At 43.7% G+C, this 25,523-nt stretch overlaps 1 protein-coding gene across 5 annotated transcripts in view; it reads right to left on the reverse strand.

The window, feature by feature from the left end:
- The window catches only part of GALNT7 (polypeptide N-acetylgalactosaminyltransferase 7), a 119,010-nt gene that overhangs the window by 47,873 nt on the left and 45,614 nt on the right, over positions 1–25,523 (reverse strand). For 4 of the 5 annotated variants that reach the window (XR_007132295.1, XR_007132294.1, XM_047761403.1 and 1 more), the window contains exon 2: positions 9,247–9,707. Coding sequence is in view for 3 of the 5 variants with exons in the window: in XM_047761403.1 (XP_047617359.1) it covers positions 9,247–9,707 (461 nt within the window). In the remaining 2 variants the exon portion in view is untranslated. Of the gene's footprint in view, positions 1–9,246; positions 9,708–12,339; positions 14,496–25,523 lie in introns of those variants that run through there. The other variant, XM_047761405.1, reaches the window with a different exon arrangement.

Consider the following 25,523-nt stretch of genomic DNA (forward strand, 5'->3'; position numbering starts at 1 on the left):
CCTTGAGGACAAGTACAGGCCTTGCAAATGTGGGTGGGGTGCAGCCCAACATCCAGACGAGGAGTGGAATGGCCTGAAGCCCAGGTGAGAGGAAGACGTGTGGGACCAGCACCTGTCCTGTCCCAGCCTTTCCTTTTTTTTTGGCTGTGCCCATGGCATGCAGAAGTTCCCTGGCCAGGTATCAAACCCATGCCACAGCAGTAACCAGAGCCAAAATAGTGACAATGCTGGATCCTTAACCCACTAGGCCATCAAGGAACTCCAGAACAGAATCTATTTTTAAAGTTAATCTGGAAAACCTCTGAACTCACAAAAAAATTCTTCCAAGTTTAAAAATGTTCAGGCCAGTTAGAAGGTAAAACTTTGGACATAAAAGCAGCAGCACATCCGTTGCAGGTCATCTGAAAGCAACTTCCAATGTGCTTCCTGCAGATTAGCTCTACGGCTGCCAAGCTGTAGACATACTTTGGGATCTAAGGGAGGAAAGGACCCCTGTGTGTTAATGAATGATCAGGACTTGTGTCCTTTGGATGGGGTCATACAGAAGCAGCACACACACTGCTCATGGAAACTCAAAATGCTAAAGTGCACATGTTTATGTGTGATTCACATACACATGTATGTAATATGAGTTTCAGATTATCCTAATCGTTTGTTTCAACCTCTCGTGAGCAGTTCCCTACTTTTCAGAAGTGCAAACTGAACCCTATGGGTCATGATGTACAGAAACTGAAATTAGAAGAGAACTCCTGTTGTGGCACAGTGGAAATGAACTCATATCCATGAGGATGCAAGTTCGATCCCTGGTCTCGCTCAGTGGGTCAAGGGTCTGGTGTTGCCATAAGCTGTGGTGTAGGTCACAGACGTGGGCTCAGATCCTGTGTTGCTCTGGCTGTGGCGTAGGCCAGCAGCTGTAGCTCCAATTCGACCCCTAGCCTGGGAACTTTCTCTATATATGCCATGAGCGCAGCCCTAGAAAGCAAAAAAAAAAAAAAAACAAACAAACTCTAGAGCATATTTTGAAAACAGCAACTATTTGATAAATTATAGCACTATATTCTAAACAAAGGTATCAAAGCCTTTAACAGGGACAAAGAATGAAAAAAAAGCTCACAACCATACTGACCTTAAATAACATTAGAGTATAAATATCGGTATTTTAGCATCAGGTAAGAAGAGAATTACCAAGTGTAGAAGGCAGGAATGTCAATGTAAAATATCTTAAAAAAAAACACCTCAGTTTCTCACAGACAAGCTTAACACAGTTATTAACAATTAATCATATTAACATTTGCATAGCTCTTAGAGTTTTCCAAGCACTTTAACATCTATTATTTCACTCTGTCAATGCAACTAAGATGGCTTTTCTACAATAGATATGCAACAGGCGTGTAGGCAGAAGGAAAGGTTAAACGGCAGAAGCAGATGAATTTATTCAACAAGTCAAAATATTTAATTCATTTGTTTGAGACAAAATAGCTTGTATTATATACCCCTGATTGTCTGCCTTCTTGGGCAGAAAAAGGGCAAGAATAATTTCCAATGTATTTGCATCAGCAGTTAGTTCACAGTAAAGGAAAGAAAACTGCACACTTTATTAGAAGAAAATCTAACATATGCACAAGTAGCATATCCCACACACAGCTTAGCACCCGCCTGGGGCATTGGCGGGGAGGCGGGGGCAGACTTGTCCAGGAGATCTTGTTCTGTTCCCAGGCAGGGGTGTCTTCCTGGTGTTGCTTCAAGGCCGCAGACGGATCAGATTCCTCCTCCTGCTCCATCAGCTGCCAGCCCTAGGGTTCTAACTCTGACTCCTGTGGAGCCTCCTCTGGCTGTTCTGTGGCTGCAACTCAATTCCTGCGTGATGCTCTGCACCCTGCACCAGGTCAGGCCCTGCCCTCCAGCCACCCTGGGCATCCCCACCAGCCAGATACCCCTATAGTTCTCTTTATATGCCTTTGGTGGGGCTCCCCGGACCACTGCCTTCGGCACAGCCTTGGTGAAGGGTACTGGGGGCCTGAGGCACCACCCACCCTGTCCTACCAGCTGTGGGTCCACACGCTTCCCAATCCACGTGAACCACAGCACCTGCTTTCCTCCTGGTCCACACCTACCTCCTACACCTGTAACCTCTTTGTGGGAGCCTCCTCATCCTCAGGCCCGCCCCCACGTTCCCTCCATGAACCCTATTCTTTATTTTTTAATGGCCACACCCACAGCATATGGAAGTTCCTGGCCACGGACAGAATCCCAGCAGCAGCTACTGCCTCCCCTGTAACTCAATGCAGTCTCCCTCTCCTCTGACCCGCGCTGTTTTGCCCAAGCCTTTCCTCTGCTCTCACATCACAGTGATCCTTCGCTTCTCTCGGGTATATGGCAGCTCCTTGAAAGCAGGGACTACATTTCTCACTGCTTCAGCCCTGATCCAACAGCACAGTGCCTCGCTGACTGGAGCTACTCTGCATGTGTTGAACTGTGAAGAAAATCATGTGTGCTTTTTATAGAAAATCAGTGTGAAAGCAGGTGAGGTCATTCTTGGCTCAAGTCTTTAAAAAAGAAGTAGGCCTCCAGTTCACTCAAAATACCATTACTCACTCTCCTAACAAGTAGTCAACAGCCAGTAAATTACTTAGCCATTCAGGAACTCAAAGCTGCAACACACAGGAGTGTGAGTCACACTGGCATCTGGGCGGTGTGTCCTGCTTCTAAGGAGAAAGCTCTCCTCTGAAAAGATGAGGGAACAGCCACAAGAACGAAGGAGTGTACCACAGTGTCAGATGTCAAAGCTGGGCTTCCGAGTTTGGCAGGTGGCTCATTTATATGTGTGACAGAGATAAGAAAGCAGGCTGATGAGGCCTCCATTCCACAGCTGGAGAAATTCAGCGACACCACACATCTCTCTAGGAGGCCGAGCATCAGGGAGGGCATAGGGCATGTTTGCAATGTTGCCAGTAGAGCATAAAAGTGCTAATATGCATATTAGATCCTATGCAAAACTTAGTAGTACTTTATTTACTGCTGACCTTATTTTAGAGGAAATTCTTAAGACTTACTACATTCTAATTTATGAATAACTCTACTTAGAAATTATTTGAGTCTAGAGTGAATTTTAAAGTGTTCAAACAAGAATGAAGTCTATCCCATGTTTTTAAAGTGTGAGAATCAAATTTTTAAAATAATCTGAATTCAGTTAAAATTTTTTTCTGAGAGCTATGTTTGAATATTTTGAGTATTACAAAAAGTTATTACGTTTGAATATTTTGAGTATTAAAAAAGTTTTGTCACTTGCATACAATTTTTAAAAGGGGCAAATGATGTGACCAACAAAGAATTAATTTCCTTTCTTTCTTTCTTTTTTTTTTCTTTTTAGGGCCGCACCTGCAGCATATGGAGGTTCCCAGGTTAGGAGTAGAATCAGAGCTGCAGTTGACAGCCTATACCACAGCCATAGCAATGCCAGATATGAGCTGTGTCTGTGACCTACATGGCCATGCCAAAATCCTTAAACTGCTGAGTGAGGCCAGGAATCAAACCCACATCCTCATGGATAACTAGTCAGGTTCGTTGCTACTGAGCCACAAATAGAAACTCCATAAAAGCTTAATTTCCAAAATATACAAACAGCTCATACAGCTCAGTAACAAAAAACCAAACAACCCAAACAAACAAACAAACAAACAAAAAAATGAGAAGACCTAAATAGACATTTCTCCAAAGATATACAGATGGCCAAGAGGCACATGAAAAAATGTTCAAAACTGCTAATTATTAGAGGAATGCAAACCGAAACTACAATGAGGTAGAATGGCCATCATTACTAAGTCTACAAATAATAAAGGCTGGAGAGGGTGTGGAGAAAAGGGAGCCCTCCTACACTGTTGGTGGGAATGTAATTGGTACAGCCACTATGGAAAACAGTATGGAAGTTCCTCAAAAAACTTAAAATAGAACTACCACATGATCCAGCAATCCCACTCCTGGGCATATATCTGGACAAATCTCTAAGTTATATGCACTGCAATGTTCATTGCAGCACTATTCACAATACTCAAGACACAGAAACAACCTACATGTCCATCAACAGACGAATGGATAAAGAAGATGTGGTACATATATACACTGGAATACTACTCAACCAGAAAAAGGAAAAATAATGCCATTCTCAGCAACATGGATGGACTCAGAGATTATCATACTAAGTCAAGCTTGTCAGAAAGAGAAAGGCAAATACCACATAATAGCCTTATATGTGGACCCCCAAAATATGACACAAATGAACTTACTGACAAAACAGAACAGACTTAGAAAGCAAACTTACAGTTACCAAAGGGGGTAAGGGAGGGATAAATTAGGAGCTTGGGATTAACATATACAAACTATCATCCATAAAATAAACAAGGACCTACTGTACAGCACAGGGACCTATTTTATATTCAATATCCTGTAGTAAACTATAATGGAAAAGAATATGAAAAAAAATATATAAGTCATTTTGCTGTACAGCAGAAATCAACACAACATTGTAAATATCTACATAATTTAAAAGTAAATAAGTAAATAAATAAAAAGGGTTTTAGGAGTGTTTTGCTGAGACAGCCTTGGTCCTTTTATCTGACTGGAGACATAGTCCTCTCAGGAATGACACAAGAAACATGCAATAAACCCGTTTTTTTTGTTTGTTTGTTTTTTGTTTTTTGCTTTTTAAGGCTGTACTTGCAGCATATGGAAGTTCCCAGGCAATGGGTCAAATCAGAGCTGCAGCTGCCAGCCTACACCACAGCCACAGCAACTTTGGATCTCAGCCATGGCTGTGGCCTATATCACAACTCAAGGCAGCAAAAGATCTTTAACCCACTGATCGAGGCCAAGGATTGAACCTGTGTCTTCATGGATACTAGTCAGATTTGTAACCCACTGAGCCACAAAAGGGACTCCCAATAACCCCATTTCTAATTGCTGCTAGAGTTCTGCAAAAGAAATGACCAGCCCGTGGAAGGCATGGCAGAGGAAGGAAGGCTTGGCAGAGGGCAGAAGACAGAAAGAATGGAAGCAAGGATGGACTGTGATGAGGAAAGAGAGGGAGAAAGGCAGGAAAGAAGGCAACTGTGGGAGAGCAGGACCCAGAGAGACAGGGCCCATGTGCCCAAAATCATCAAAGGAGGTGAAGGTTTTACCATCACAGAAGGTATGAGAGAAACAAGATGATGCAGATACGGCCTCACGAAGTGTGGGGCATCCACATTTCCCAAGAGTAACAGGGGACCTCAAAGTTAAACGTAACTGAAATATTCAAGTTTAGACAAATCTCATCTGAAGACAGTGCCACAGCATTTATTAAAAAGCCAATAACATGAAGGTTTTGTTTTGTTTTGTTTTCTTTTTAAGGTCACGCTTGTAACATTTGGAAGTTCCTGGGCTAGGGGGTGAAACTGGAGCTGCAGCCACAGCAAGGCCAGATCCGAACTGCATCTATGATCTACGCCACAGCTTGAGGCAATGCTGGATCCTTAAGCTACTGAATGAGGCCAGGGATGGAACTCTCATCCTCATGGATACTAGTCAGGTTCCTAACCTGCTGAGCCACAATAGGAACTTCCATATGCTGCAGATGTGGCCTAACATGTAAGTTTCTAACTATCGGGCCTGTGCTAAGACTGTGATTAGTCTGTTCTGTTAAGTCCTTTACTCCCAAGGCCAATCCTGGGGGGTAGGAACTGTTAGACCCACTTGAAGGGTCAGGTAACGAGGGTTCAAGAGAGCAAGGAGGAGTTCCCGTCGTGGCGCAGTGGTTAACGAATCCGACTAGGAACCATGAAGGTTCGGTCCCTGCCCTTGCTCAGTGGGTTAACGATCTGGCGTTGCCGTGAGCTGTGGTGTAGGTTGCAGACGCATCTCGGATCCCGCGTTGTGTGGCTCTGGCGTAGGCTGGTGGCTATAGCTCCGATTGGACCCCTAGCCTGGGAACCTCCATATGCCGCGGGAGCGGCCCAAGAAATGGCAAAAAGATAAAAAAAAGAGAGCAAGGAGCTGGCCTAAGATCTGTGTGTGGTAGTGAAGCCAAGGTCTGAACCCCAGCAGGCTCCTGTGCTTCTTCTCTCACTCACTCACTCACTCATCCTTTCAACAGATGTTTACCACTGGGCACTGCCAAGCTCCTAGGTGACAGTTACCGGAAGCTGCTGGTGGAGAAAACAAATAAGTTCCTTGCTCTCAGGACCTTACCATCCGGGAAGAAACACAGGTCAATAAACAGCTAACTAAACCAATGCCTCATCATCAATTTGAGAGATACTATGAATGAAATGGCCAGAGAGCAGTAATACAAAAATAGAGCAGGGCATCATGGGGACAAGTCCCACTGAGCCTGGAGGATGGGGGAGCAGGTGCAAAGGCCCCAGGAGAAGGCACGTAGCCAGTGAGAGGTGGGCAGGGCTGCAGCTGGTTGAGAGTTGGGTTTTAACTCGGGTGCACTGGGAAGGGAATGTGATAGATGGGCCAGGTTTGTGTGGTTTGGACCCCACTCTGCTTCTGTGTGATTGAGGCAGGAAGTGGCAAGACCAGGAAGGAGGCGCTGGTAGGATTCCAGGAGAGAGGATGGGGTGGTGGAGGCGGACTTCAGAAATGATCTGAGATGTATGTGGTGGCTGGAGAAGAGGCCTTGAAACCGAAGGGATGTGGGGGCACGCGGGGGAGGACCACTCTAGTCCTGGGTGCTGCCCTGACATGCGTGCCCTTTGGTTTTCCAGGCATCTATCTTTTTTCTTTTAATTGAAGTATAATTGATTCATAATTGAAGTATAAACATTTGGTGTACAGCAAAGTGATTCAGTTACATATATTCTTTTTCAGATTCTCTTCCACTATAGGATTTTACAACCTATTGAATACAGTTCCCTGTGCTACATAGTAGATCCTTGTTTATTTTATATCTCAGCATGTTTCTTTCTTTTTTTTTTGTCTTTTTGTCTTTTTGCTATTTCTTGGGCCACTCCCGCGGCATATGGAGGTTCCCAGGCTAGGAGTCGAATCGGAGCTGTAGCCCCCGGCCTACGCCAGAGCCACAGCAACGCGGGATCCAAGCCACGTCTGCAACCTACACCACAGCTCACGGCAACGCCGGATCCTTAACCCACTGAGCAAGGGTAGGGACCAAACCCGCAACCTCATGGTTCCTAGTCGGATTCGTTAACCACTGTGCCACGACGGGAACTCCCTCAGCATGTTCCTTATACTGAAAAAGTAAGCTAGATTTACATTGGCTTTTTTTTTTTTTTTTTGGTCTTTTTAGGGCCACTCCCACAGCACATGGAGGTTCCCAGGCTAGGGGTCAAATCAGAGCGGTAGCTGCCGGCCTACGCCACAGCCACAGCAACACTGGATCCAAGCCGCATCTGAGACCTAGACCACAGTTCACCACAATGCCAGATCCTTCACCCACTGAGTGAGGCCAGGGATCAAACCTGCATCCTCATGGATACTAGTCAGATTTGTTTCTGCTGAACCACGGCAAGAACTCCTACACTGACATTTTAAATGCCATCTTTTATCATGTGCTAAAAACTTAGTTTCTATATTAAGTTTGCCCTGGGATGGTGACATGGTTCAGGAAGGGACACCCTCAAGGTGTGGGGTGGAGCAGAGCAAAGGGCTTTCTGACCCAGCCCTCTGGGGCTGACTAGTCAGCTCTGCTGTCTTGCTGGGCAGATTTAAGAAGCCACAGCACTCAGACCTCCCCTTCGTACGTGGGAACCCTCAGTCTGCTTGTGAGAGTGACAGAGGATAACCCACAGCAAGTCCTGGCCTATAGCACAAAGACATTAGACTCTCCCCTCTCTTTCCTTCCCCTTTATGGTGGTGAGAATGCCCTTAAGACGTCCTCTGAGAATCTCCAGTGATGGAGATGAGTGGTCTGAATCTGTCTGAGGGGCTATAGATCCTGTGTGGGGCCCTAAAGAGTCCATGCACAGCATGAGCTCTACAATCACCACCTTCAGCCAGTCAAGGAGGGTTGCCAGACAAAATACAGGATACACAGATAAATATGGATTTCAGATAAATGACAAATAGTCTTAAAGTGTAAGTATATCCCACACGCTATCTGGGATACACATACTAAATATTTTTCACTGTTTATCTGAAGTAACATTTGACTGAGCATCTTCTACTTTTTTTTTCCCCTTTCTATCAAGCAAATCTCTACTTTGGTTAGGTATAAAGTGATTCTCTCCACAGTCCCCTGAGGTGTTCTAACTCTTCTCTGTCCTGGAGGGAATGTCTCTCAGCAACCTGGTTCTCTACTTCTGTCTCTAGTTTCTCTGCATATTTCACACACACCCTCTCCCTCTCACCGCGATAATATATGAATGTCCAGTCTCCTGAGTAGCAGCACTCTGTTAGGTCTAGGGTTATACTCAGTGGTCAGAAAGGAGGCTGCTGTGAGGTCTGCGTGTGCACGTGGGCCTGCTGTGCTCACCTGTTAACATGAGGACTGTGTTAACCATGTCATCAGGAATGCATCTGAAAGCTTTCTAGTAGCAGTGCATTAATGGAAGCATCCACATTAATGGAAGCTACTTAGATCCTATGAGTAGAATCAGCTACTGAATAAACTGAAAGAAAAACTTTCAGTTCATTCGGTAATCACTGTTATCAAAAGTCAAGGGTTGGAAACCCTTTGTTTTAAATCACACTCCATGAAAAGACTAGAACGTGTGGACCAGAGTTTCAACTGTTCAAAGGTGTCTTTTGCACACGCTTAGGAGTTTCTGTTCCCAGTTTCAGTGCTAAGGGTGAAAACGGAGGGAGACAAACATCCAGTTAGTTCCATGAGCATCTCAAGCTGTGTCCACAACAGGACAAGGAGCTTGGTCCAGAAGGAAAAGCAATGCACCAAAAAGGTCTGGTTACTAAAACACTGTCAGCTGAATTTAAAACACTTAACAGTCGATTCACACCCTGGCACAAGCTCATTTCCTCACAAGAATCAGACCAGCGGCAGACTGGGGACCACAGTTTGAAAAGCCCTGATGTGGAAGACCCAGAATTTTATCTGCCACACCCACACGGTCAGTAGAACAATACAAGTATGGAAATTGCCTCCTCATGGCCATTCTGTGGGCCATAGCTCCTCCTATTCCCTTGCAATAGAGTCACAGATATTTTTGGCATTCTAACAATCCAACTCCATCTAAGTATCTATGACAACAATCGCGCGCCCAGTTTAGAGAGAAGAGGAAGTGTGCTTACTCTTCTTGCCGTAAGTCATTGACGCTGCGGTCCAGAGAGATCATGTCACTTGCCACCATGTTAAATCCAAACTCTTTAATGCTGGCTTGAACTGCATGTTTGAGTTCTGGTCCCAAAACCACTGGCTTGGCTTTCTCTCCAGGGCCACCAACCACTCCATGAGGCTCAGGCTCTTTGGGTTCAAAGTTCCCGAGGACCCCTGGGCGGAGCACAGGATCACGGTAGCTGAAAGTCTGAGGCTTAAATGTGAGATACTGCCTCTGCATTATGTCTTTCTGGTTATCTCCTCCAGCGTGGCGCTCTTGTTCATGTCTGGCCTTGTTTTTTCTTCTAATAGACTCTAAGTCCACTTCCACTCCTTCAACATGAGGCCAGGGCACCACGGGTTTGAATCTGTCATCCCCGGGAGCTAGTCCATTGGCCCCTCGGTCAGGCATGGGATTATTAACAGCTCTGTCTTCCTACACAAAAGGGAGGGGACATACAATGAGTACATGAAGGCAAACCACAGCAGAGTTTATGACACCCATTTTCATGTTTTAAAAAAAAGCTAAGGCAATAATAAAACGGTGTGAAATGTAAAACAGAAGATGGCCAGGTATCAGGACCTCCCTCAGCCAATACCAAGAACAGACCCTTTCCTGGCATTTCCAACCCCAAAGCGGGGAACGGGTGCATTTTCCACCTTCCCCTTTATAAACGTAACTCTGTCAAATACCCCATATCAAGCTCAATCCTCAAGCAATGAGGATCTAGGACCTTTGGCTAGAACAGACACTTAACAGGTCGTGCTGTACAGTGCGGTTTTCCCAGTTGTCTGGTGATGATGCACGTGACATCTGTCAGTCACACAGCACACAGTGGCCATGGTGTTAGATGGCACCCATCTCTAGGCTGGCTTTGTGCTCCAAATGGCAGAGGAACAGGGCTGGGCTATGCACTCAACAGTTCCGATTCAGTATTTCCTACTCAGAGAGTTCAGCTGCATTCACGACTATTTAAAAAAGTTCTAACAACTGTAACCAAATCCATTGGGGCTTTTAAGCCACACCCAGAACCTCGTTGGCCCCATTCCGGGGGTATTTCAGGGAAAAACAGATTCTGCATGTATGGCTATTGCATGATGGCTGCCTCCCTTTCTGTCTGGATGCTCCTCATTACCTGAGCAGATCTTTCTGTCAAAAACCTGAGTGCTTTTGTTCCTGGGACATATATACAAAGTTTTCGCTAAATTGGTGCCATTCCTTACACAGAGCCATGCTTCCTGATATTAGCATCACCTCAGTGGCTTTAAACATACTTACGTCTGCATCCCATCCCTCAGACACTGTGATTTAATTGGTTGGGGGACTTGGAGATTTGAAAGCTCTCCAGTGATTTCAGTTTGCAGCAGGCTTGGACTGACTGCCTCCAGCTATAACCAGATCAGGTGGCTATGGACTGGATGGGGACAGGTGAGAAGGTCAGAGCCAGAAGTGCAGAACCACTGTTTGCCACTCCCCTCTTACCAAGACCACCTGGTTCCTTAATAGATGCATAGTAGACCTAGTATCACCCGACTGACGTTTTCCTACAGTGTTGGTGCTATCTTGAAAAGTAAAGTTAAAAACTTTAAGGAGTGTGGAAGTGAGGCTCTCGGTAGGATGTAGACATGGGCTTTGCTGTCTATTGGAAGTTTATTTAGAGAGAAAAGTCTCCTTGGAAAGTCAGCTAACTCAAATGTGAATTTGGCTGATGTTGAAGGTTGGGTCAGGGCTAACCAAGGATTGATGTGAGAGAGTTCAAAAACAAATTTTTAAAACTTATCCCTTCATTTAGGGAATACTGTAAGCATACGATATATAATTCAAGGGACCCAAAAGAGGACACAGCAAAAGGCAAGTTTTCCTGCCTTCCCTTTGGCAGAGGTGCTCAGAGCATTTTCTCATGAATCTTTCTTACAGACCTTACATGCATGTATAAACCTACTCGTGTATGCACAGTAAGAATTTTTTTCTGAACATGGGCCATGGATTTTAGTTGGCTCATAAGATCTTACACAACCAGTTCAAAGTGAATCCCAACAAATATCAAGAATACTGTGAAGAATCTACAAATAGATGCAAAACTGGTAAAACTGGTCAATATCCTCAGGGCAATAACCAATTGCACCTCTCAGCACACAATTTCCATTTCAATGGATAAGATTTTCGCAATACTGTCAGTTTTCTATCATTTACAGGACTGTAAAGCTGGATGAGATAATGCAGAAAATTGAGTCAACTAATGTCCCCAGTAATCTTTTTGGTCCATTTCAAAGTTTTTCCACACCTGTCCTCCTGCAACACAAAACTATAAAATACAGCACTCGGCCTGACCATATAAATGTCATGCCTTTCGTCAGACACACATCACAGGTAGGTAAGCCTTCTGATCATCACACACCTGAGCAGCAGGGACAACGCTGAAGCCTAACCTGGGAGCCCTCCTAGGGTCAGAGTAAGTTGACAGGAGGCAGTCACGCCAGAGATCTGCAGTCATGAATCACTGAGGGTTTGGGGAATCATCCCATCCTAAGGAAGGAAGCCAAGCACAGCTCTGGCACAAAGAGGTAGGCACTAAAGCTGAGGGGTGATTTTGGTGATGGGAAGTGTCCTTTCTTCCAGTTTAGCTCCTGGATCTTTCCAAAGTTATACTTATGTACCACAATGTCATAATAAACAAATGAAAACAGAGGCATCATTATTAAACTCTAAAGTATCGGACTCAAGTTCTTGATGTTGAACCAAGGACGCCACTAAGAGGGGAAAGATGTGGTCCCCACTTCAACTTTTCCCAGCATGGCTCCAGTGAACCAGTAATTGGGGAGGTAAAGAATGAAGGCGGGAAGTGACAACCAGTACAGAAAGGAGACTCAACAGGCCATCAGAGGTCAACAGAGCATCCACTGTGGCGCCCATATTCCACTGGGGGAAACCACTTATTGGAAGGATGTGGAATATGGCAAGATGTAAAATCAAGGTACCCAAATCGTGAGACACATGCTATGGTTTAGGTTGGCTGGTGTTGATGTAATAAGACTCACAAATGTAAATGTTTCTCAAATTCACCCACCTTAAGAAGAGAATGTTTAACAGGTTCAAACTTCATGCATATCTTCCTCCAAAAGGTGTTCTGATCGTTCTCTTGTCTAACCTTTCACTGCTGGTGCTCTCTAGAGATCGGACAGCAGGCTGCCTGTTGCTCCTCCTCACCCTGGGCAATCTCCTTCTCTTCCAAGCCAGGCGACTAGGTCACACCCATCATGCCTACACATTTCCTGCACCCACATCACACTTTTCATCCTTCTCATCTCCAGGCCTGCAGGCACCTGCCTCCTGGCCATTTCTACTTCAATCAACCTAAACTTAAGACACCCCAGACTGAACTTACACTTACCCCACATCACAAACCTGCTTCCAGGACTGTCTTCCCCACCTCAGGGACGGTAAACAGCACCCACTCACCGATCAAAGGTAAAACATACATTTTCATCCTTGGCCTCATGTTCTGACATCCAATTAATCACTGACTCCTCCAATTCAGAGCTTGTGTAGCTCCTAAATCCGGCCATGTTCTCCAAACCCTGACTGCTGAGGCCAGCTCGGTTCAGGCCAGCCTGCCTGAAAGATTACAGGAAGAGGAATAACAGGGTTCTAAGTGCCTCACATGTGGTAAGCCACGGATTCCCAAGACTGAGGTCCATGACTGCCAGCCCTGTCGTACACACAGAACAGCCAACAGAGGAGCAGGCTGATGTTGGGATCAGGCATGGCAGGGCTGAGACATGCATCCAGGCAGGGCCTCACACTCCAATGCTGCCTCTCCATCACCTACCTGCATAGCAGCCACAGTGAAATTTGGGTATGAACACGTTCCCCTCTCTGCTACAGCTCCAGGCTGGCCCTCTTCCCTCTAGGACACCAGAGGACCCTCTTCTCTGGGTTTATCAGGTTTCTCTGGCTCTCCCCACACACACTCCAAGCCAGAGTCAGTTAACTTCTTCTGTAAACAGTCAAGTAATGAATGCTCCTGACTTTGCTGCCGTTCCAGTGCCAAAGCAGCCACAGACGCATGAAACTGAAAGGGTTTGGCTGTGCGCCAACAAAACCTTATTTACAAGGATAGGCTAGCGGGGATGATGTGACCCCATCCCCTGCTCTGCATTCTAAGTCCCCTGAAAGGGTAGGGACCTGAGCCATGGGCTGCAGCACTGCATTGCCAGCGCTGATCCTGGCATGCAATCCTCAGTATTTGCTGAATAAATGCATGAATCCTATAATTCCTGCCTGGCTTGTAAGGGAGAGTCTGAGAAGGAACCGGAGAGAACGCAGAGTAGGGACTGAGAGAGAAGGGCTTAACCAGAGAGATCCTTCCTGGAAATATTTATGAATTCAGCAAGAAGTCAGGACTTTATATCCTCTGCACAGGACTGAACTCTTAATAGTGCTATATAATAGTCACCAGAAAAAATGGAATCTGCTCACTTCTCAAAGCCTTCATGTCATTAAATCCAAAGGCAAGAGCACATACAAGAAGTGCGTAACTCCAAGTCAATTAGGAATAATCACATCAAATCTTAATGTCATATGATTTAAAGGACGGCTATAAAGTGTGATACTCAACCTCCAAAAGAGGAAAACTGCACACTTCTCCTTCCTTCCTAAGGCTGAATGGGAATCTAGCTGCCTTTGTGACTCACTGGGGTTATGATGCCTTCATAGGCACCAGCTGATTTCCTACACAGTCAAAGCCAGTGAATATAAAACTGTTGACTAGAAATGGAAAACTTAATCGGTAGATAATCTTCTAAGATCAGTAAGTTCACAAAGGTGGAAATGTTCTGAAAAATACAATCACTCATCACCAGATGGAAATTCGGGACTATCAGAAATCGGGTCAGACTATATACTTTACATCTCACAATTTACAAAGTTCCCCTCACCCCCACATCAGGCTTCCGCACCATATTTTTCCAAGAAGGTCATGTTTCGGTAGAAGTAATAGGAATATAAAGGGATTCAGGGCAGATGAAAGCAGCATAGGCTTGGATCTGAAAAGAGAGGTGAGGGTGGAGACAAGCTCATGGTAATGAGCTCGTGCAGACCAGGACCCCTTCTCCTTTGGGAAGTGCCCACCACTAACTGCCTCCCACAACTCGGCTGTCACACCACCAGAGCCAAAGGCCTTACAACATACAGGTCAAATGTAAATCCACCCATTGATAGAAAACATCTTTTTTTTTTTTTTTTTGTCTTTTTAGGGCCGTAGCTACGGCACATGGAGGTTCCCAGGCTAGGGGTTGAATCAGAGCTGTAGCCTCCGGCCTATGCCAGAGCCACAACAATGCCAGATCCGAGCCGCACCTGCGACCTACACCACAGCTCACGGCAACACAGGATCCTTAACCCACTGAGCGAGGCCAGGGATCAAACCCGCAATCTCATGGTTCCTAGTTGGATTCCTTTCCACTGCACCACAACAGGAACTCCAGAAAATACCTTTAATTAGAAAAATCACATCAGCATCTTCTCCAGCTTGCTCACTCACCTAAAAGGAGCCAAAGGAACAGAGAGAGGAGTAAAAAAATAGTCAACAAAGTTCAGAAGAAAGGGTGTGCTTGTACGCTGGATGCCCCCAGACTCTCAACTGTGGCAGGATGAGGAGGAGTAGGGGTACCCTGGGTCAGCACCCAGGTTTCCCTCTGGTTAGCTCGAGCTGGATTCTGAGTCGGCCCATCCCCTGCTGGCATCCTGTGCTGATGGAAGACAATGCTTGCCTGCTCCTTCAGGACTGAGTTGACTGCTTGGGAGTGGGTGGCTATTTTGGGCTTGGGAGGTGGGGGGGGGGGGTCAAGTAATCTGTTTAATCAGGGCTTAAAATAGATACACCCAAGATTAAACAGAGACTTCACCAGTCCTTGAATATGGAGGATGTCCTCTCAAGGAAAAGGATCCTATTCAAGTACATTTTTAAGGCTGATGCCTCCTTTGGGAACTAAGGCAGAAGTGAAGATAGAGAAAGGTGCGGCTTTATCCATAAGAAAAAGCATTACATTCCAATAGGATTAGCTGCCAAAAGAAACAGACTGACTCAGGAAGGCCCCCATTCTCTTCTTTTTTTCTAAGTACCGGGCCAGGATATAAAACAAAAGGGGACAGAATGGAAAAAGTAGCATGGCTGACATCACAGTAACTGCCCCATCAAAACAAATCCAAGTCAGCAACCCCACACCATATACTGGACCCAGGCTGGTAACCACCAGCCACAGGGACTCAGACTCATTCCAGGGAGGGAGCAGCACGTCCCTGGACTGTTGGGAATAGCTTATTACATCAGAGCTGCCGATGCTGTTGCAACTAGTTACCACTAGTTATACTAGTTATGGGAAGGGTAGTGCTCCACTCTATGATGGAAAAGAAACTGGCTTTGCATCCACTGTCTGACACCACTGCTGGGCTTGGTTTAGGTTAGCATGTTCAGAATCCAAATGAGCTAACTAAAAACATTACTTTCTCTACAAACCTAAAATTTGAATAATCTTTTTAGTTTTTCTTCAGATTTGAATAAATCATGTCTGCAAGTGAAATTTGTTACTTTATGGAATAAAGAGACACAAGAAAGTCTATTTAAACATGAGAAAGTAAATCTGCTGGTGTTAGCCCTCTAGGCCAATTTATCTTGCCAATGGTCTCCTGCTAAATTTGGTCCTTGTTTTAATTTTAAGACAGAAATAAGGCAGATTCTAAATCAGGTCAGAAAACTACCAGATAGTACACAAGAGGGAATAAATTAAAAGAAGAAATGAGTGAATAAAGGACCAAAATACAGGTTAATGTCTATAAAAGGGTTATCCTTTTACAAAAAACTTTTATTTGTGAGACATTTAATGGCTCAGAACAAAGTTATTATCACAGACAACCATGAGTTTTATGAAATATGCAATCTAAATACAGTTATGACATCCAAATAATTTTTAGTTTTCAAGCCTTAGCTCACTAACTGAATCACGTACATATATTCTACAGGCTTAAAACAATATTCTTATTTTGAATATTTTCTTTAGACGTTTTGAACTAAAGTTTAAAAATCAAACATAAGTACTAAACAACTGATCAATAAATCATTCTGTAGTAGATTTCAGGGGATTATGAAGCTAGCATTTGTCCAAGTTTATGCCATTATTTCAATGGTAAGAGCACAGACGTCAAGGCAGTAAATGCAAGGCACACCAATGTCACTTAAAAGCTCATCTCCCACAAATAATAAAACGCAGATTATAATACCTCTTAGACATCATAAAAGGATATAATGGGTAGATTTTAACTGTCTGTGTTAGAAGCTAAGCAATTACTGAATTTTAAAAAGAAAGCTCCTAAGTGATATTTCATTATTTTAAAAATAATATATAATAAATTACACAAATTTTTAAAATAAAATTGTCTGAGTTTCCATCGTGGCGCAGCAGAAACGAATCCAACTAGGAACCATGAGGTTTCGAGTTTGATCTCTGGCCTCGATCAGTGGGTTAAGGATCCACTGTTGCTGGGAGCCGTGGTGTAGGCTGCAGATGAGGCTCGGATCTGGCTGGCGTTGCTGTGGCTGTGGTGTAGTCTGGCAGCTATAGCTCCAATTAGATCCCTAGCCTGGGAAACTCCAAATGCCTTGGGTGTGGCCCTAAAAAACAAAATAAATAAATAAATAAAATAAAAATTTTAAAAATAAAATTAAAACATTTAAAATAAAACATTGTCAACATTTCACAGTAAATATCCTACCACATTATTCCAACAAGATGACTTGAGTAAAAAAACAACTGGAGAAAGAGTGAGGGAGAAAAAGATGAAAGCAAAACAAAGAGAAAGACGATAAAATAAAAACTGTGAAGATTTTTAAACACATGAATAATTTATGTATGCAATGGAGAGGGAAATATACATTTAAAAGCCAAATAGCTTAGCAGGATAAGATGTAAGAAATTAACCCTGTTGAACAGACCCTTCAAAGGAATAATCACAGCATTTCATCAAATGGACAAAGGAGGCCCAATGGGAGCAAAGCTGGTGGAAAATGAGGTGGCATCTGCTGTCTGCCTGCCCACCCCACACTGTGGAGCCAGCTATCGGCCTGTGCCCATCAACCCAACATTCCCCAGTAGGGCCAGGACTCTCTTCATTCTCCTGTCCAGAACAATCCCAACATCAATCCCTGCACCGCACTGTTAAAAACTTTTTTAAAAAAATCCAGGGACGTGCTTATTTAATCCTATCCTTTCTTTTTTTTTTTTTAGGGCCGAACCTGTAGCATACATATGAAGGTTCCCAAGCTGGGGGTCAGATCAGAGCTGTAACTGTTGGCCTACATCACAGTCACATAATGACAGATCCCAGCTGCATCTGAGACCTACATCACAGCTCACGGCAACTCCAGATCCTTAACCCACTGAGCAAGGCCAGGGATCAAATCCAAGTCATCACGGATCCTAGTAGGGTTGGTTAACCACTGAGCCACGAAGGGAACTCCCTATCCTTTGATTCTTGTTTCCAACAATACACTTCCTAATCTAATACCAGCCCAGGCCTAGCAGACGGTTTAATGCTTAATGCTCCCTCACATCCGGCAATCCCAGAGAAAGCACATAATGATTTCCAAATCCTCCTGAAAATGTTATCGGAAATTATGTCACCAACAGGATCATCAATAATTCTTAGGACATTAAGGAAAACATTTTACTGAGGGAGAGCATAATGAGGTCAGATGTAGTATTTGTGTCAGAAAGCATATTTGTAATACCCTTTTGAAAGCAGAAAAAGCAATGTCCTATTATCCCTTTAGGGAGAAATTCAAGAGTGAACACGGCCCTTCCCCCATGATGTGTTCGTACTTTCTTCAGCTGGAAATGCATGAAACAGCTTTATCTCCAGTGCTTCCTTGCTTTGCCCTGCAGCCTGGCTTTCATTATAGCTCATAAAAAAGTATTGCAATATGGGGCAAATACATACATTTTGATTAGCATGAAATAATCTCTTGCAATTTTGAAAACAACAACAACAAAACACCTCAAGAAAGAAAATACCTTTGACTTTTCAGGGTGGAATATATCCTTTTAAACCATGGAACATTTACTACCATGTTGTGACTGGAAATCCATTTTAGAAGGAGGCAACAAGGAGATGTAACTATGTGAGGAAGAAAAAATACATTCCGAGTAGACCAAGGTTATACAGGTAATAAACTTTCTGACATTTTACTTTTCAACAACAGCAGGCCTGCCCTCCAGAAGGAACACTTATCCAGGGAGTCTCCAGTGTAACAGTGTTACTTGGCATTCAGGTTCGTACTTATATGCATTAGTAAAAGATAAAAGAACTGTCCTTCTAGTTATCCAAAAATTTATTACACATCTACCACCTGCCAGGCACCTGCGCTGAAGAAGAGCAAGGCTGTTAAGAGGCTTGATCTCTGTTTTGAAAACACCCCCAGCACAGGGATGGTGGGAATGGGAGAGAGGTGGGGGTGCAAGTGGGGCTTGGCAGCCACTAGAGATGGAGCCAGTGGCACAAAACATAAAAAAAAAAAAAAACAGGGTATGTTCAAGGAATTGTAGATGGTTTGGTGTAAGGAGTGGTGGGGACTTACGGGGAGTTGGCAGGAGATAAAATGCAGGCTGTGCCTCTAAGGACATGCAAGACTTTCCTCTGAAACTTGAGCTTTAAGCAGGAGCTCTGGAGCAGAGCTGAACTCTGGATCGAGGACTCTACTGGAGCAAATGAATGTAAGAGGAATCAAGATGTTTTCAGAGGAATGAGAGAAGAACATAGAAATGAAATACTGGAGAAAGCGATGCAGGAGAGAATTTCAAGAAGACAGTGACAACAGGGCCAAAAAGCAGGCATGGTGTTGAATTAATGAGAACCCCAAGGCCAGAGGTGCAGTTTGGTTCTATGACAGGACCCACTCCCTGGCCCTGAGACACACAACACTGGCCAGGGCCCCGGAGCCTGGACCCAGGGGCCTCAGGACCCCTCACAGTATCTCCCACCCAACCACAGATGGAAATGTCCCATCGTCAGGTTCTAGAGGCATCCTGAGGTGCTGCTGTTCTGCCCCAGACCTTCCTGGGAAATGTCCCAACCCCTGCTGTGTGCCGGCCCCAGGGACATGGAGGTGGGCAAATGCATCCCTGCTCTGAGGGCTGTTAGCCCAGGGGGAGACACATGATCAGGCCATCACACATGCCAGGCATGGGCGAACCTTTGGGGAGGGCTGGTCTAACCTACGAGGTTGGAAGGCTCCCTGGGAAGGAAGGGCTACTGGAGACTAAGGAGGAGACACTAACAAGGTGGAGAGGAGGGACAGTGTCCAGGTCAGGATCCTTTCCTGCAAAATCCCAGCGCCAGCCTGGTGCCCATGAGGATAAAGCCCGGTCCTAATAATCAAGCCACACAAAGCCACCTGGCAGTCTTGTAGGTCTTACCAAGATCCTATTTTCAACAAATTCCTTCCACATCTACTTTTTATTAAATTCTTTTCTCTTTTTTTTTTGGGCCATGACTGCGCCATGCAGTTCCCAGATCAAGCCAGGCAACAAATCCACACCAACAGCAGAGACCCAAGCCACAGCAGTGACAATGCCAGTTCCTTAACCCACTGACCACTAGGGATCGCCACTGCACAGGTACTTTCCATGATGTGGGTTGCTAGGCTTCTAGAAAGCTAAAAGGCAGTGATGAACTCAAGAAACATAAAATGTCTTTTTATAAACATATTGTCAGTGGTTCTTTGCCTGTTTAGGGTCACAAAGATCTGAGACCCTCTCCTAGGGGGAAAAATACAAACTTTAATTTTGTTAAGTTCTTTGTAGAAGCATTTTCTGAATATATCAAAATTCTTAAAAACACTCCTATGTTCTGACTACAGAATTTCAGAAGTGGGAATGTATTCTAGGGAGATAATTCTAATTACAGAAGAGACATTAAGCATAAATGTTCAGTGCAACATATACCAGCAAATATACTAGAAACAAACAGAATGTCTTTAGGAGACTAGTCAAGAAAATTATGCTACATTTACACTACAGACTAGTACTTAACCTATAAAAATGTCTAAGAAAAATAATTCTTGTGGAAAAATACTTATAATGTTAGTATTTTAGGAGTAGGACACACACATTGAATATGCATACTGCTTACACCATACAAACTCAAATACAAGATGCAAAGCACAGAAACGACTAGAAGGAAAGTGAAAAGTAGTAGCTGTCTCTGGTGGTGAGACTAGGTGATATTTTTCTTATGTCTCAATTTTCTTAGTTCCTATATTGAACATATGTTTGTATAATGTTTTTTAAAATTGTACAGCTTCCTCTTAAAAGTGTTTTAAAAATGATTTACTGGTCCATAACAAAACAGTTCATACAATAACCTGAATTTTTTTTTCCATAAGGAGGTTCTACATCACAGTAAGCTATAAAGTTTGTTGATTCCCAAAGAGGTTGCCATACACGATCTAGTCATAAAACAGAGAGAGAAAATACACGGCAAGCACAATGAAGAGAAAACCCAGAGAAATAATACTTAGAACCGCAGAAGGATAAGCTGCACGTTCACACACTGGGACCAGCTAGGCATAGTCTTCATTTGAGGATACAACCAAACTTCAGGTTGCATTAAAAAAAAGAACCACTTTAGCAAGTTTTAAAATAAAGCACGAAACCCAGAATGTGGTAAATTCAATCATTAATCACTCAATCATCAATTATCAATCACTTAAAAGCAAAGGAAAGAATTATGTCCTAAGACATCTTCTAAAATGAAAGTCACACGGTAACATCCCTAACATCCCACGTCCTCCACTGCACAGCATTTTCTGTGAAGATGCTTCCTTTTAAATGCCGTGAGCTGTGGTGTAGAGGTCACAGACGTGGTTCAGATCTCACGTTGCTGTGGCTGTGGTGTAGGCTGACTCGACCCCTAGCCTGGGAACTTCCATATGCTGCAGGTGCGGCCCTAAAAAAACAAAATAAATGAATAAAATAAAATAAAAAAAGAGTACTTTACTACACTTTATTATCTAACTCATCTCCCCTACTTACACCTACTCCTAGTTTCTTCACCCTAAAAGGAGTTAGATTTTAAAATTTAAATTTAAAAAAATTAAAGAAGTTAAAAATCTTTATCTTGGTTTCTCTCCAAAGCAGTAGACACATGGTAAATGAGAAAGAAGGAATTAAAAGGATTAATTGGATTTTACCATTAATTTTGATGTCATTTTTTATTACACTTTTAAGCACAGATTAAAGTATATGACATTTGCCTAATTTTAAGATATTTCTAGTTTGGAGAATATTATAAAGCAGACAATTATGTTGCTGGGTGCCAAAATTTGGGGCAATGAGAAATGAAAAACTCTAGAACAAACATACTGTAAAAATATATACTTCAAGATCTGGCAATAGAAAATGAAGACAGATATGCTCACAAAGCAAGAAGTTAAGTAGCACGCTTACAACACACAGGCTGACCTGATTCCAATGACAGGATGAAGGACTGCCTTCTGTTGTGGGCGGGAGGTGGGTGATACCACATTTCAGCCCTGCACCCCCACGTCCAAGAACAGGGGTGGGGGTGTCTCTTGAACCAGGTAAAGAGCATGTAGCCCTGGCTCCCACTTCAAACAGAAGACAGTCTGCTGGGTAAGGTGGGAAGCAGGCTCAGAAAGCAAGTAAACTGCTCCATCTGAAGACACAGGATGAAGGATGGAGGCTGAGTGTCAAAGAGGGAGTTTGAACAGAGGAGGGTCTCAAATTCCAGAGTCCCTTGGCTGAGTTGACATAAAGGATACCTCTTGTACTGACTGTGACAAACTCTCAAGCATGGTTATAAAGGACAATAAAATTTTGAGGACTGGCTTAGACAGGCTAAACACTTGATGTTTTAAAAACAACACTACAAGGTTATCTGCAGGTAAACATTTTGGCCCAGTCAGCACCCAATAAGGCAAGGGTTAAAGGTAAGAAAATGAGTTAAAAGAAAGCCTTTTAGGGAGTTCCTATTTTGGCTCATGAGGACACCGGGTTCAATCCCTGGCCTCACTCAGTGGGTTAAGGATCCAGCTTTGCTGTGAGCTGTGGGGTAGGTTGCAGACGCGGCTGGGATCCCACGTTGTTGTGGCTGTAGTGTAGGCCGGCAGATGCAGCTCTGATTCGACCCCTAGCTTGGGAACTTCCATATGCTGTGGGTGCCCTTAAAAAAAAGAAAAGAAAAGAAAAAAAGAAAGCCTTTTAGGTTTATAATGAGTGACGCAAAAGCAAACTTCTTTGAACATACATCTTCAGTAGGAAAAGTAAAGAAGGAGAGTCAATAGGAAAAAAAGTCTTTGCCAAGAACAACTGTCTTGGAGAAACCACAGCAAATTTACTAGCAACGTGGCAGCCACTGTGAGAACTCCCAGAACCCACAACCTCGGCTGCAGAGGGAGAGGTGGAGGACAGTCCTGGCAGCCAGCCCTCCTTGGGGACCCTGCTGCTGCTGCCAAGAGCTTGTCTCTGCCCGGGCCGAGGCTGCCTGTGGGGCAGGCGGCCAGTCCAGGCAGAGGTCCTAGGCAAGCCCCCCACCTCCACACCTCTGATCCAGGGGCTCCCTGGGGTTGGCCCAGGACTTCTACAGCCCCTGCCAGAGCTCAGCCTCAGTGTGGTGGTGTAGACCCCACCCTTCCTCCCCAAGGTGCTGTTCCCAGACCCAGGTGGATGGGGCCCTGTGCCCACCCCATCTTAGAGCCCACTTCCTGGAGAACCCAACTTCTAAGAAGACAAGACCAGTATGTCCCTGAAATATTCCTGATATATAATGAAGCTAGCCATTCAATAAGCAGAGACCACCAATATTTAAGTCAGTTTCCTTCCCTATAAAACTGGAGTAGTATGGAGCATAGGATCACTGCAAGGATTAAGCACAGCAATGTGTAGAAACACTGAGCAGCCTAGCAACATGGAACATGCATTAAATGCTAGGTTACTCTTAAGTAGACATTAAAATATTTCTACAAATGGGTTACTGTTTAAAGCCCTCTAAAGAACTATGGGGAAGGAGTTCCCTTTGCGGCTCAGCGGAAATGAATCTGACTAGCAGCCATGAAGATGTGGGTTTAATCCATGGCCTCGTTCAGTGGTTTTGCCGTGAGCTGTGGTGAACATTGCAGACGCAGCTTGGATCTGGCCTTGCTGTGGCTGTGGTGTAGGCTGGCAGCTGCAGCTCTGATTCAATCCCTAGCCTGGGAGCTTCCATACGCCACGAGTGCAGCCATAAAAAGAAAAGAAAAAAGAAAATAAAAAAGAATAAAAGAACTGTAGGGAAGATGATACAGAGAAAGGATTTTGAAAATATGAAAAGTTACTGTGCGTGATAGTTGTTTCTAAGCTCCCTAAATACCCGTTCCAATTTGTTCATCTTTCTTCTGTTTCCCCATTCAATTTTTTTTCCGTTTCTTTACATTTTTCTCTCGGTGCTAATGACTCAACAATTATATCAGAATCAAGTTATAAAAAATGTCTCAGGAGGAAAAAAAGGGGGAATGGGGAATACTACCTAGAGCAAACCAATCTCCCACATTTCAGAAATTCCAAGGCTGATCAGGGCAGTAGATCACAGATTTGCAAAAAACAAACCTACAAGCTAACACTAATATTCCCCCAGACTCTGATTCAAAAGATCTGAGGATGTAGAAATTTCAATTTCTAAGACTCAGGTACAAAAAGAACTGCAAAGAAATCTTAAACCTTACTGTTTCATTTTTACTGGTAATACTGATATTGTAATTTTAAACACGTACATATAAAGTAAATATATTATTAAGAACCAAGATTTTCAAGATAAGACATAAAAATATTCAAAAAGTTAAATTTATATAGCAAGTATGAAAAACACACCACACACACACAAATATTACTCAGCCATAAAAGAATGAAATACTGCCATCCACAGCAACATAGACGGACCTAGATATTATTACAGAGATGTCAAACAATAAACATCATATTGCATCACTTATATGTGGAATCTGAAAAAATGATACAAATGAACTAATTTATCAAACAAGAAATAGACTCACAGTTACACACAGTTACCAAAGGAGAAAGGGGGGAGGGATAAATTAGGAGTTTGGGGTTACCAGATACACACCTCTATACATATATGGAATAAACAAGGACCTACTGTATAGCCTAAGGAATCATGTTCAATATCTTGTAACAACCTATATGGAAAAGAATCTGAAAAAGATTGTGTATAACAATTATTCTGTTGTACATCTGAAACTAACACAATTTTGTAAATCCACTATACTTCAATTAAAAAAGAGAGAAAAAAGAAATTCCAAGTATCAACATGAAATATATTTCCTTGCTCTGAATACTCCAAGGGCCTAGACACAATGATATCAAAGGAGAATGAGCATGCCTAAAGTCAGGTCTTCACGAAAAAGAAAAGGGGCTCCTTGGAGAAATGGCTGTTTCTGGCTCTAAGGCAGGAAATTATAAGGTGAATCAATTTGGTTGTGTCAGAAAGAAGAGAGGAACTAAAAAATGATGGGAAAGTATGATTCAGTGAGATTTACTCCAAACATGGTAATTAAAGAGAAAGAACTAAGTGTTTACCCTGGCCTTTTGAAAGGTTTGTTGCCCACCACAGTGGACACAGAGTAGTCTCCTTTACATATGAGAGCCAGCAAAGTCTGCAGAGCACACATAGTTGGAACAGGGGATTCTGGCTGGGACCAAAGGACGCTGAAACCTTTGGGTGAGGACAGGCTGCTGGGGAACATTCTCGAAGTACCAAAATATTTCTCCTGCATATGTGCCATTTACAAAAGAGAGATGTACCTGGCAGTTGCCACTACGAACAGGTGATCAAACAGCATCCTTAATAATGGAACAATCTGGCATCACGCCTCCTAATGTGCTGAAATATGAAGTAAACATGACAACAAAGACGTATTCTTGGAGTTCCCGTCGTGGCTCAGTGGTTAATGAATCTGACTAGGAACCATGAAGTTGCGGGTTCGAGCCCTGGCCTTGCTCAGTGGGTTAAGGATCCAGCATTGCCGTGAGCTGTGGTGTAGGTGGCAGATGCGGCTCGGATCCCGTGTTGCTGTGGCTCTGGCGTAGGCTGGTAGCTACAACTCGGATTCGACCCCTAGCCTGGGAACCTCCATATGCTGCGGGAGCAGCCCAAGAAATGGCGAAAAGAAAAAAAAAAAATAAA

The sequence above is a fragment of the Phacochoerus africanus genome, chromosome 15 (genome assembly GCF_016906955.1).
Source record: "Phacochoerus africanus isolate WHEZ1 chromosome 15, ROS_Pafr_v1, whole genome shotgun sequence".
In the NCBI taxonomy this organism is placed as follows: domain Eukaryota; kingdom Metazoa; phylum Chordata; class Mammalia; order Artiodactyla; family Suidae; genus Phacochoerus; species Phacochoerus africanus.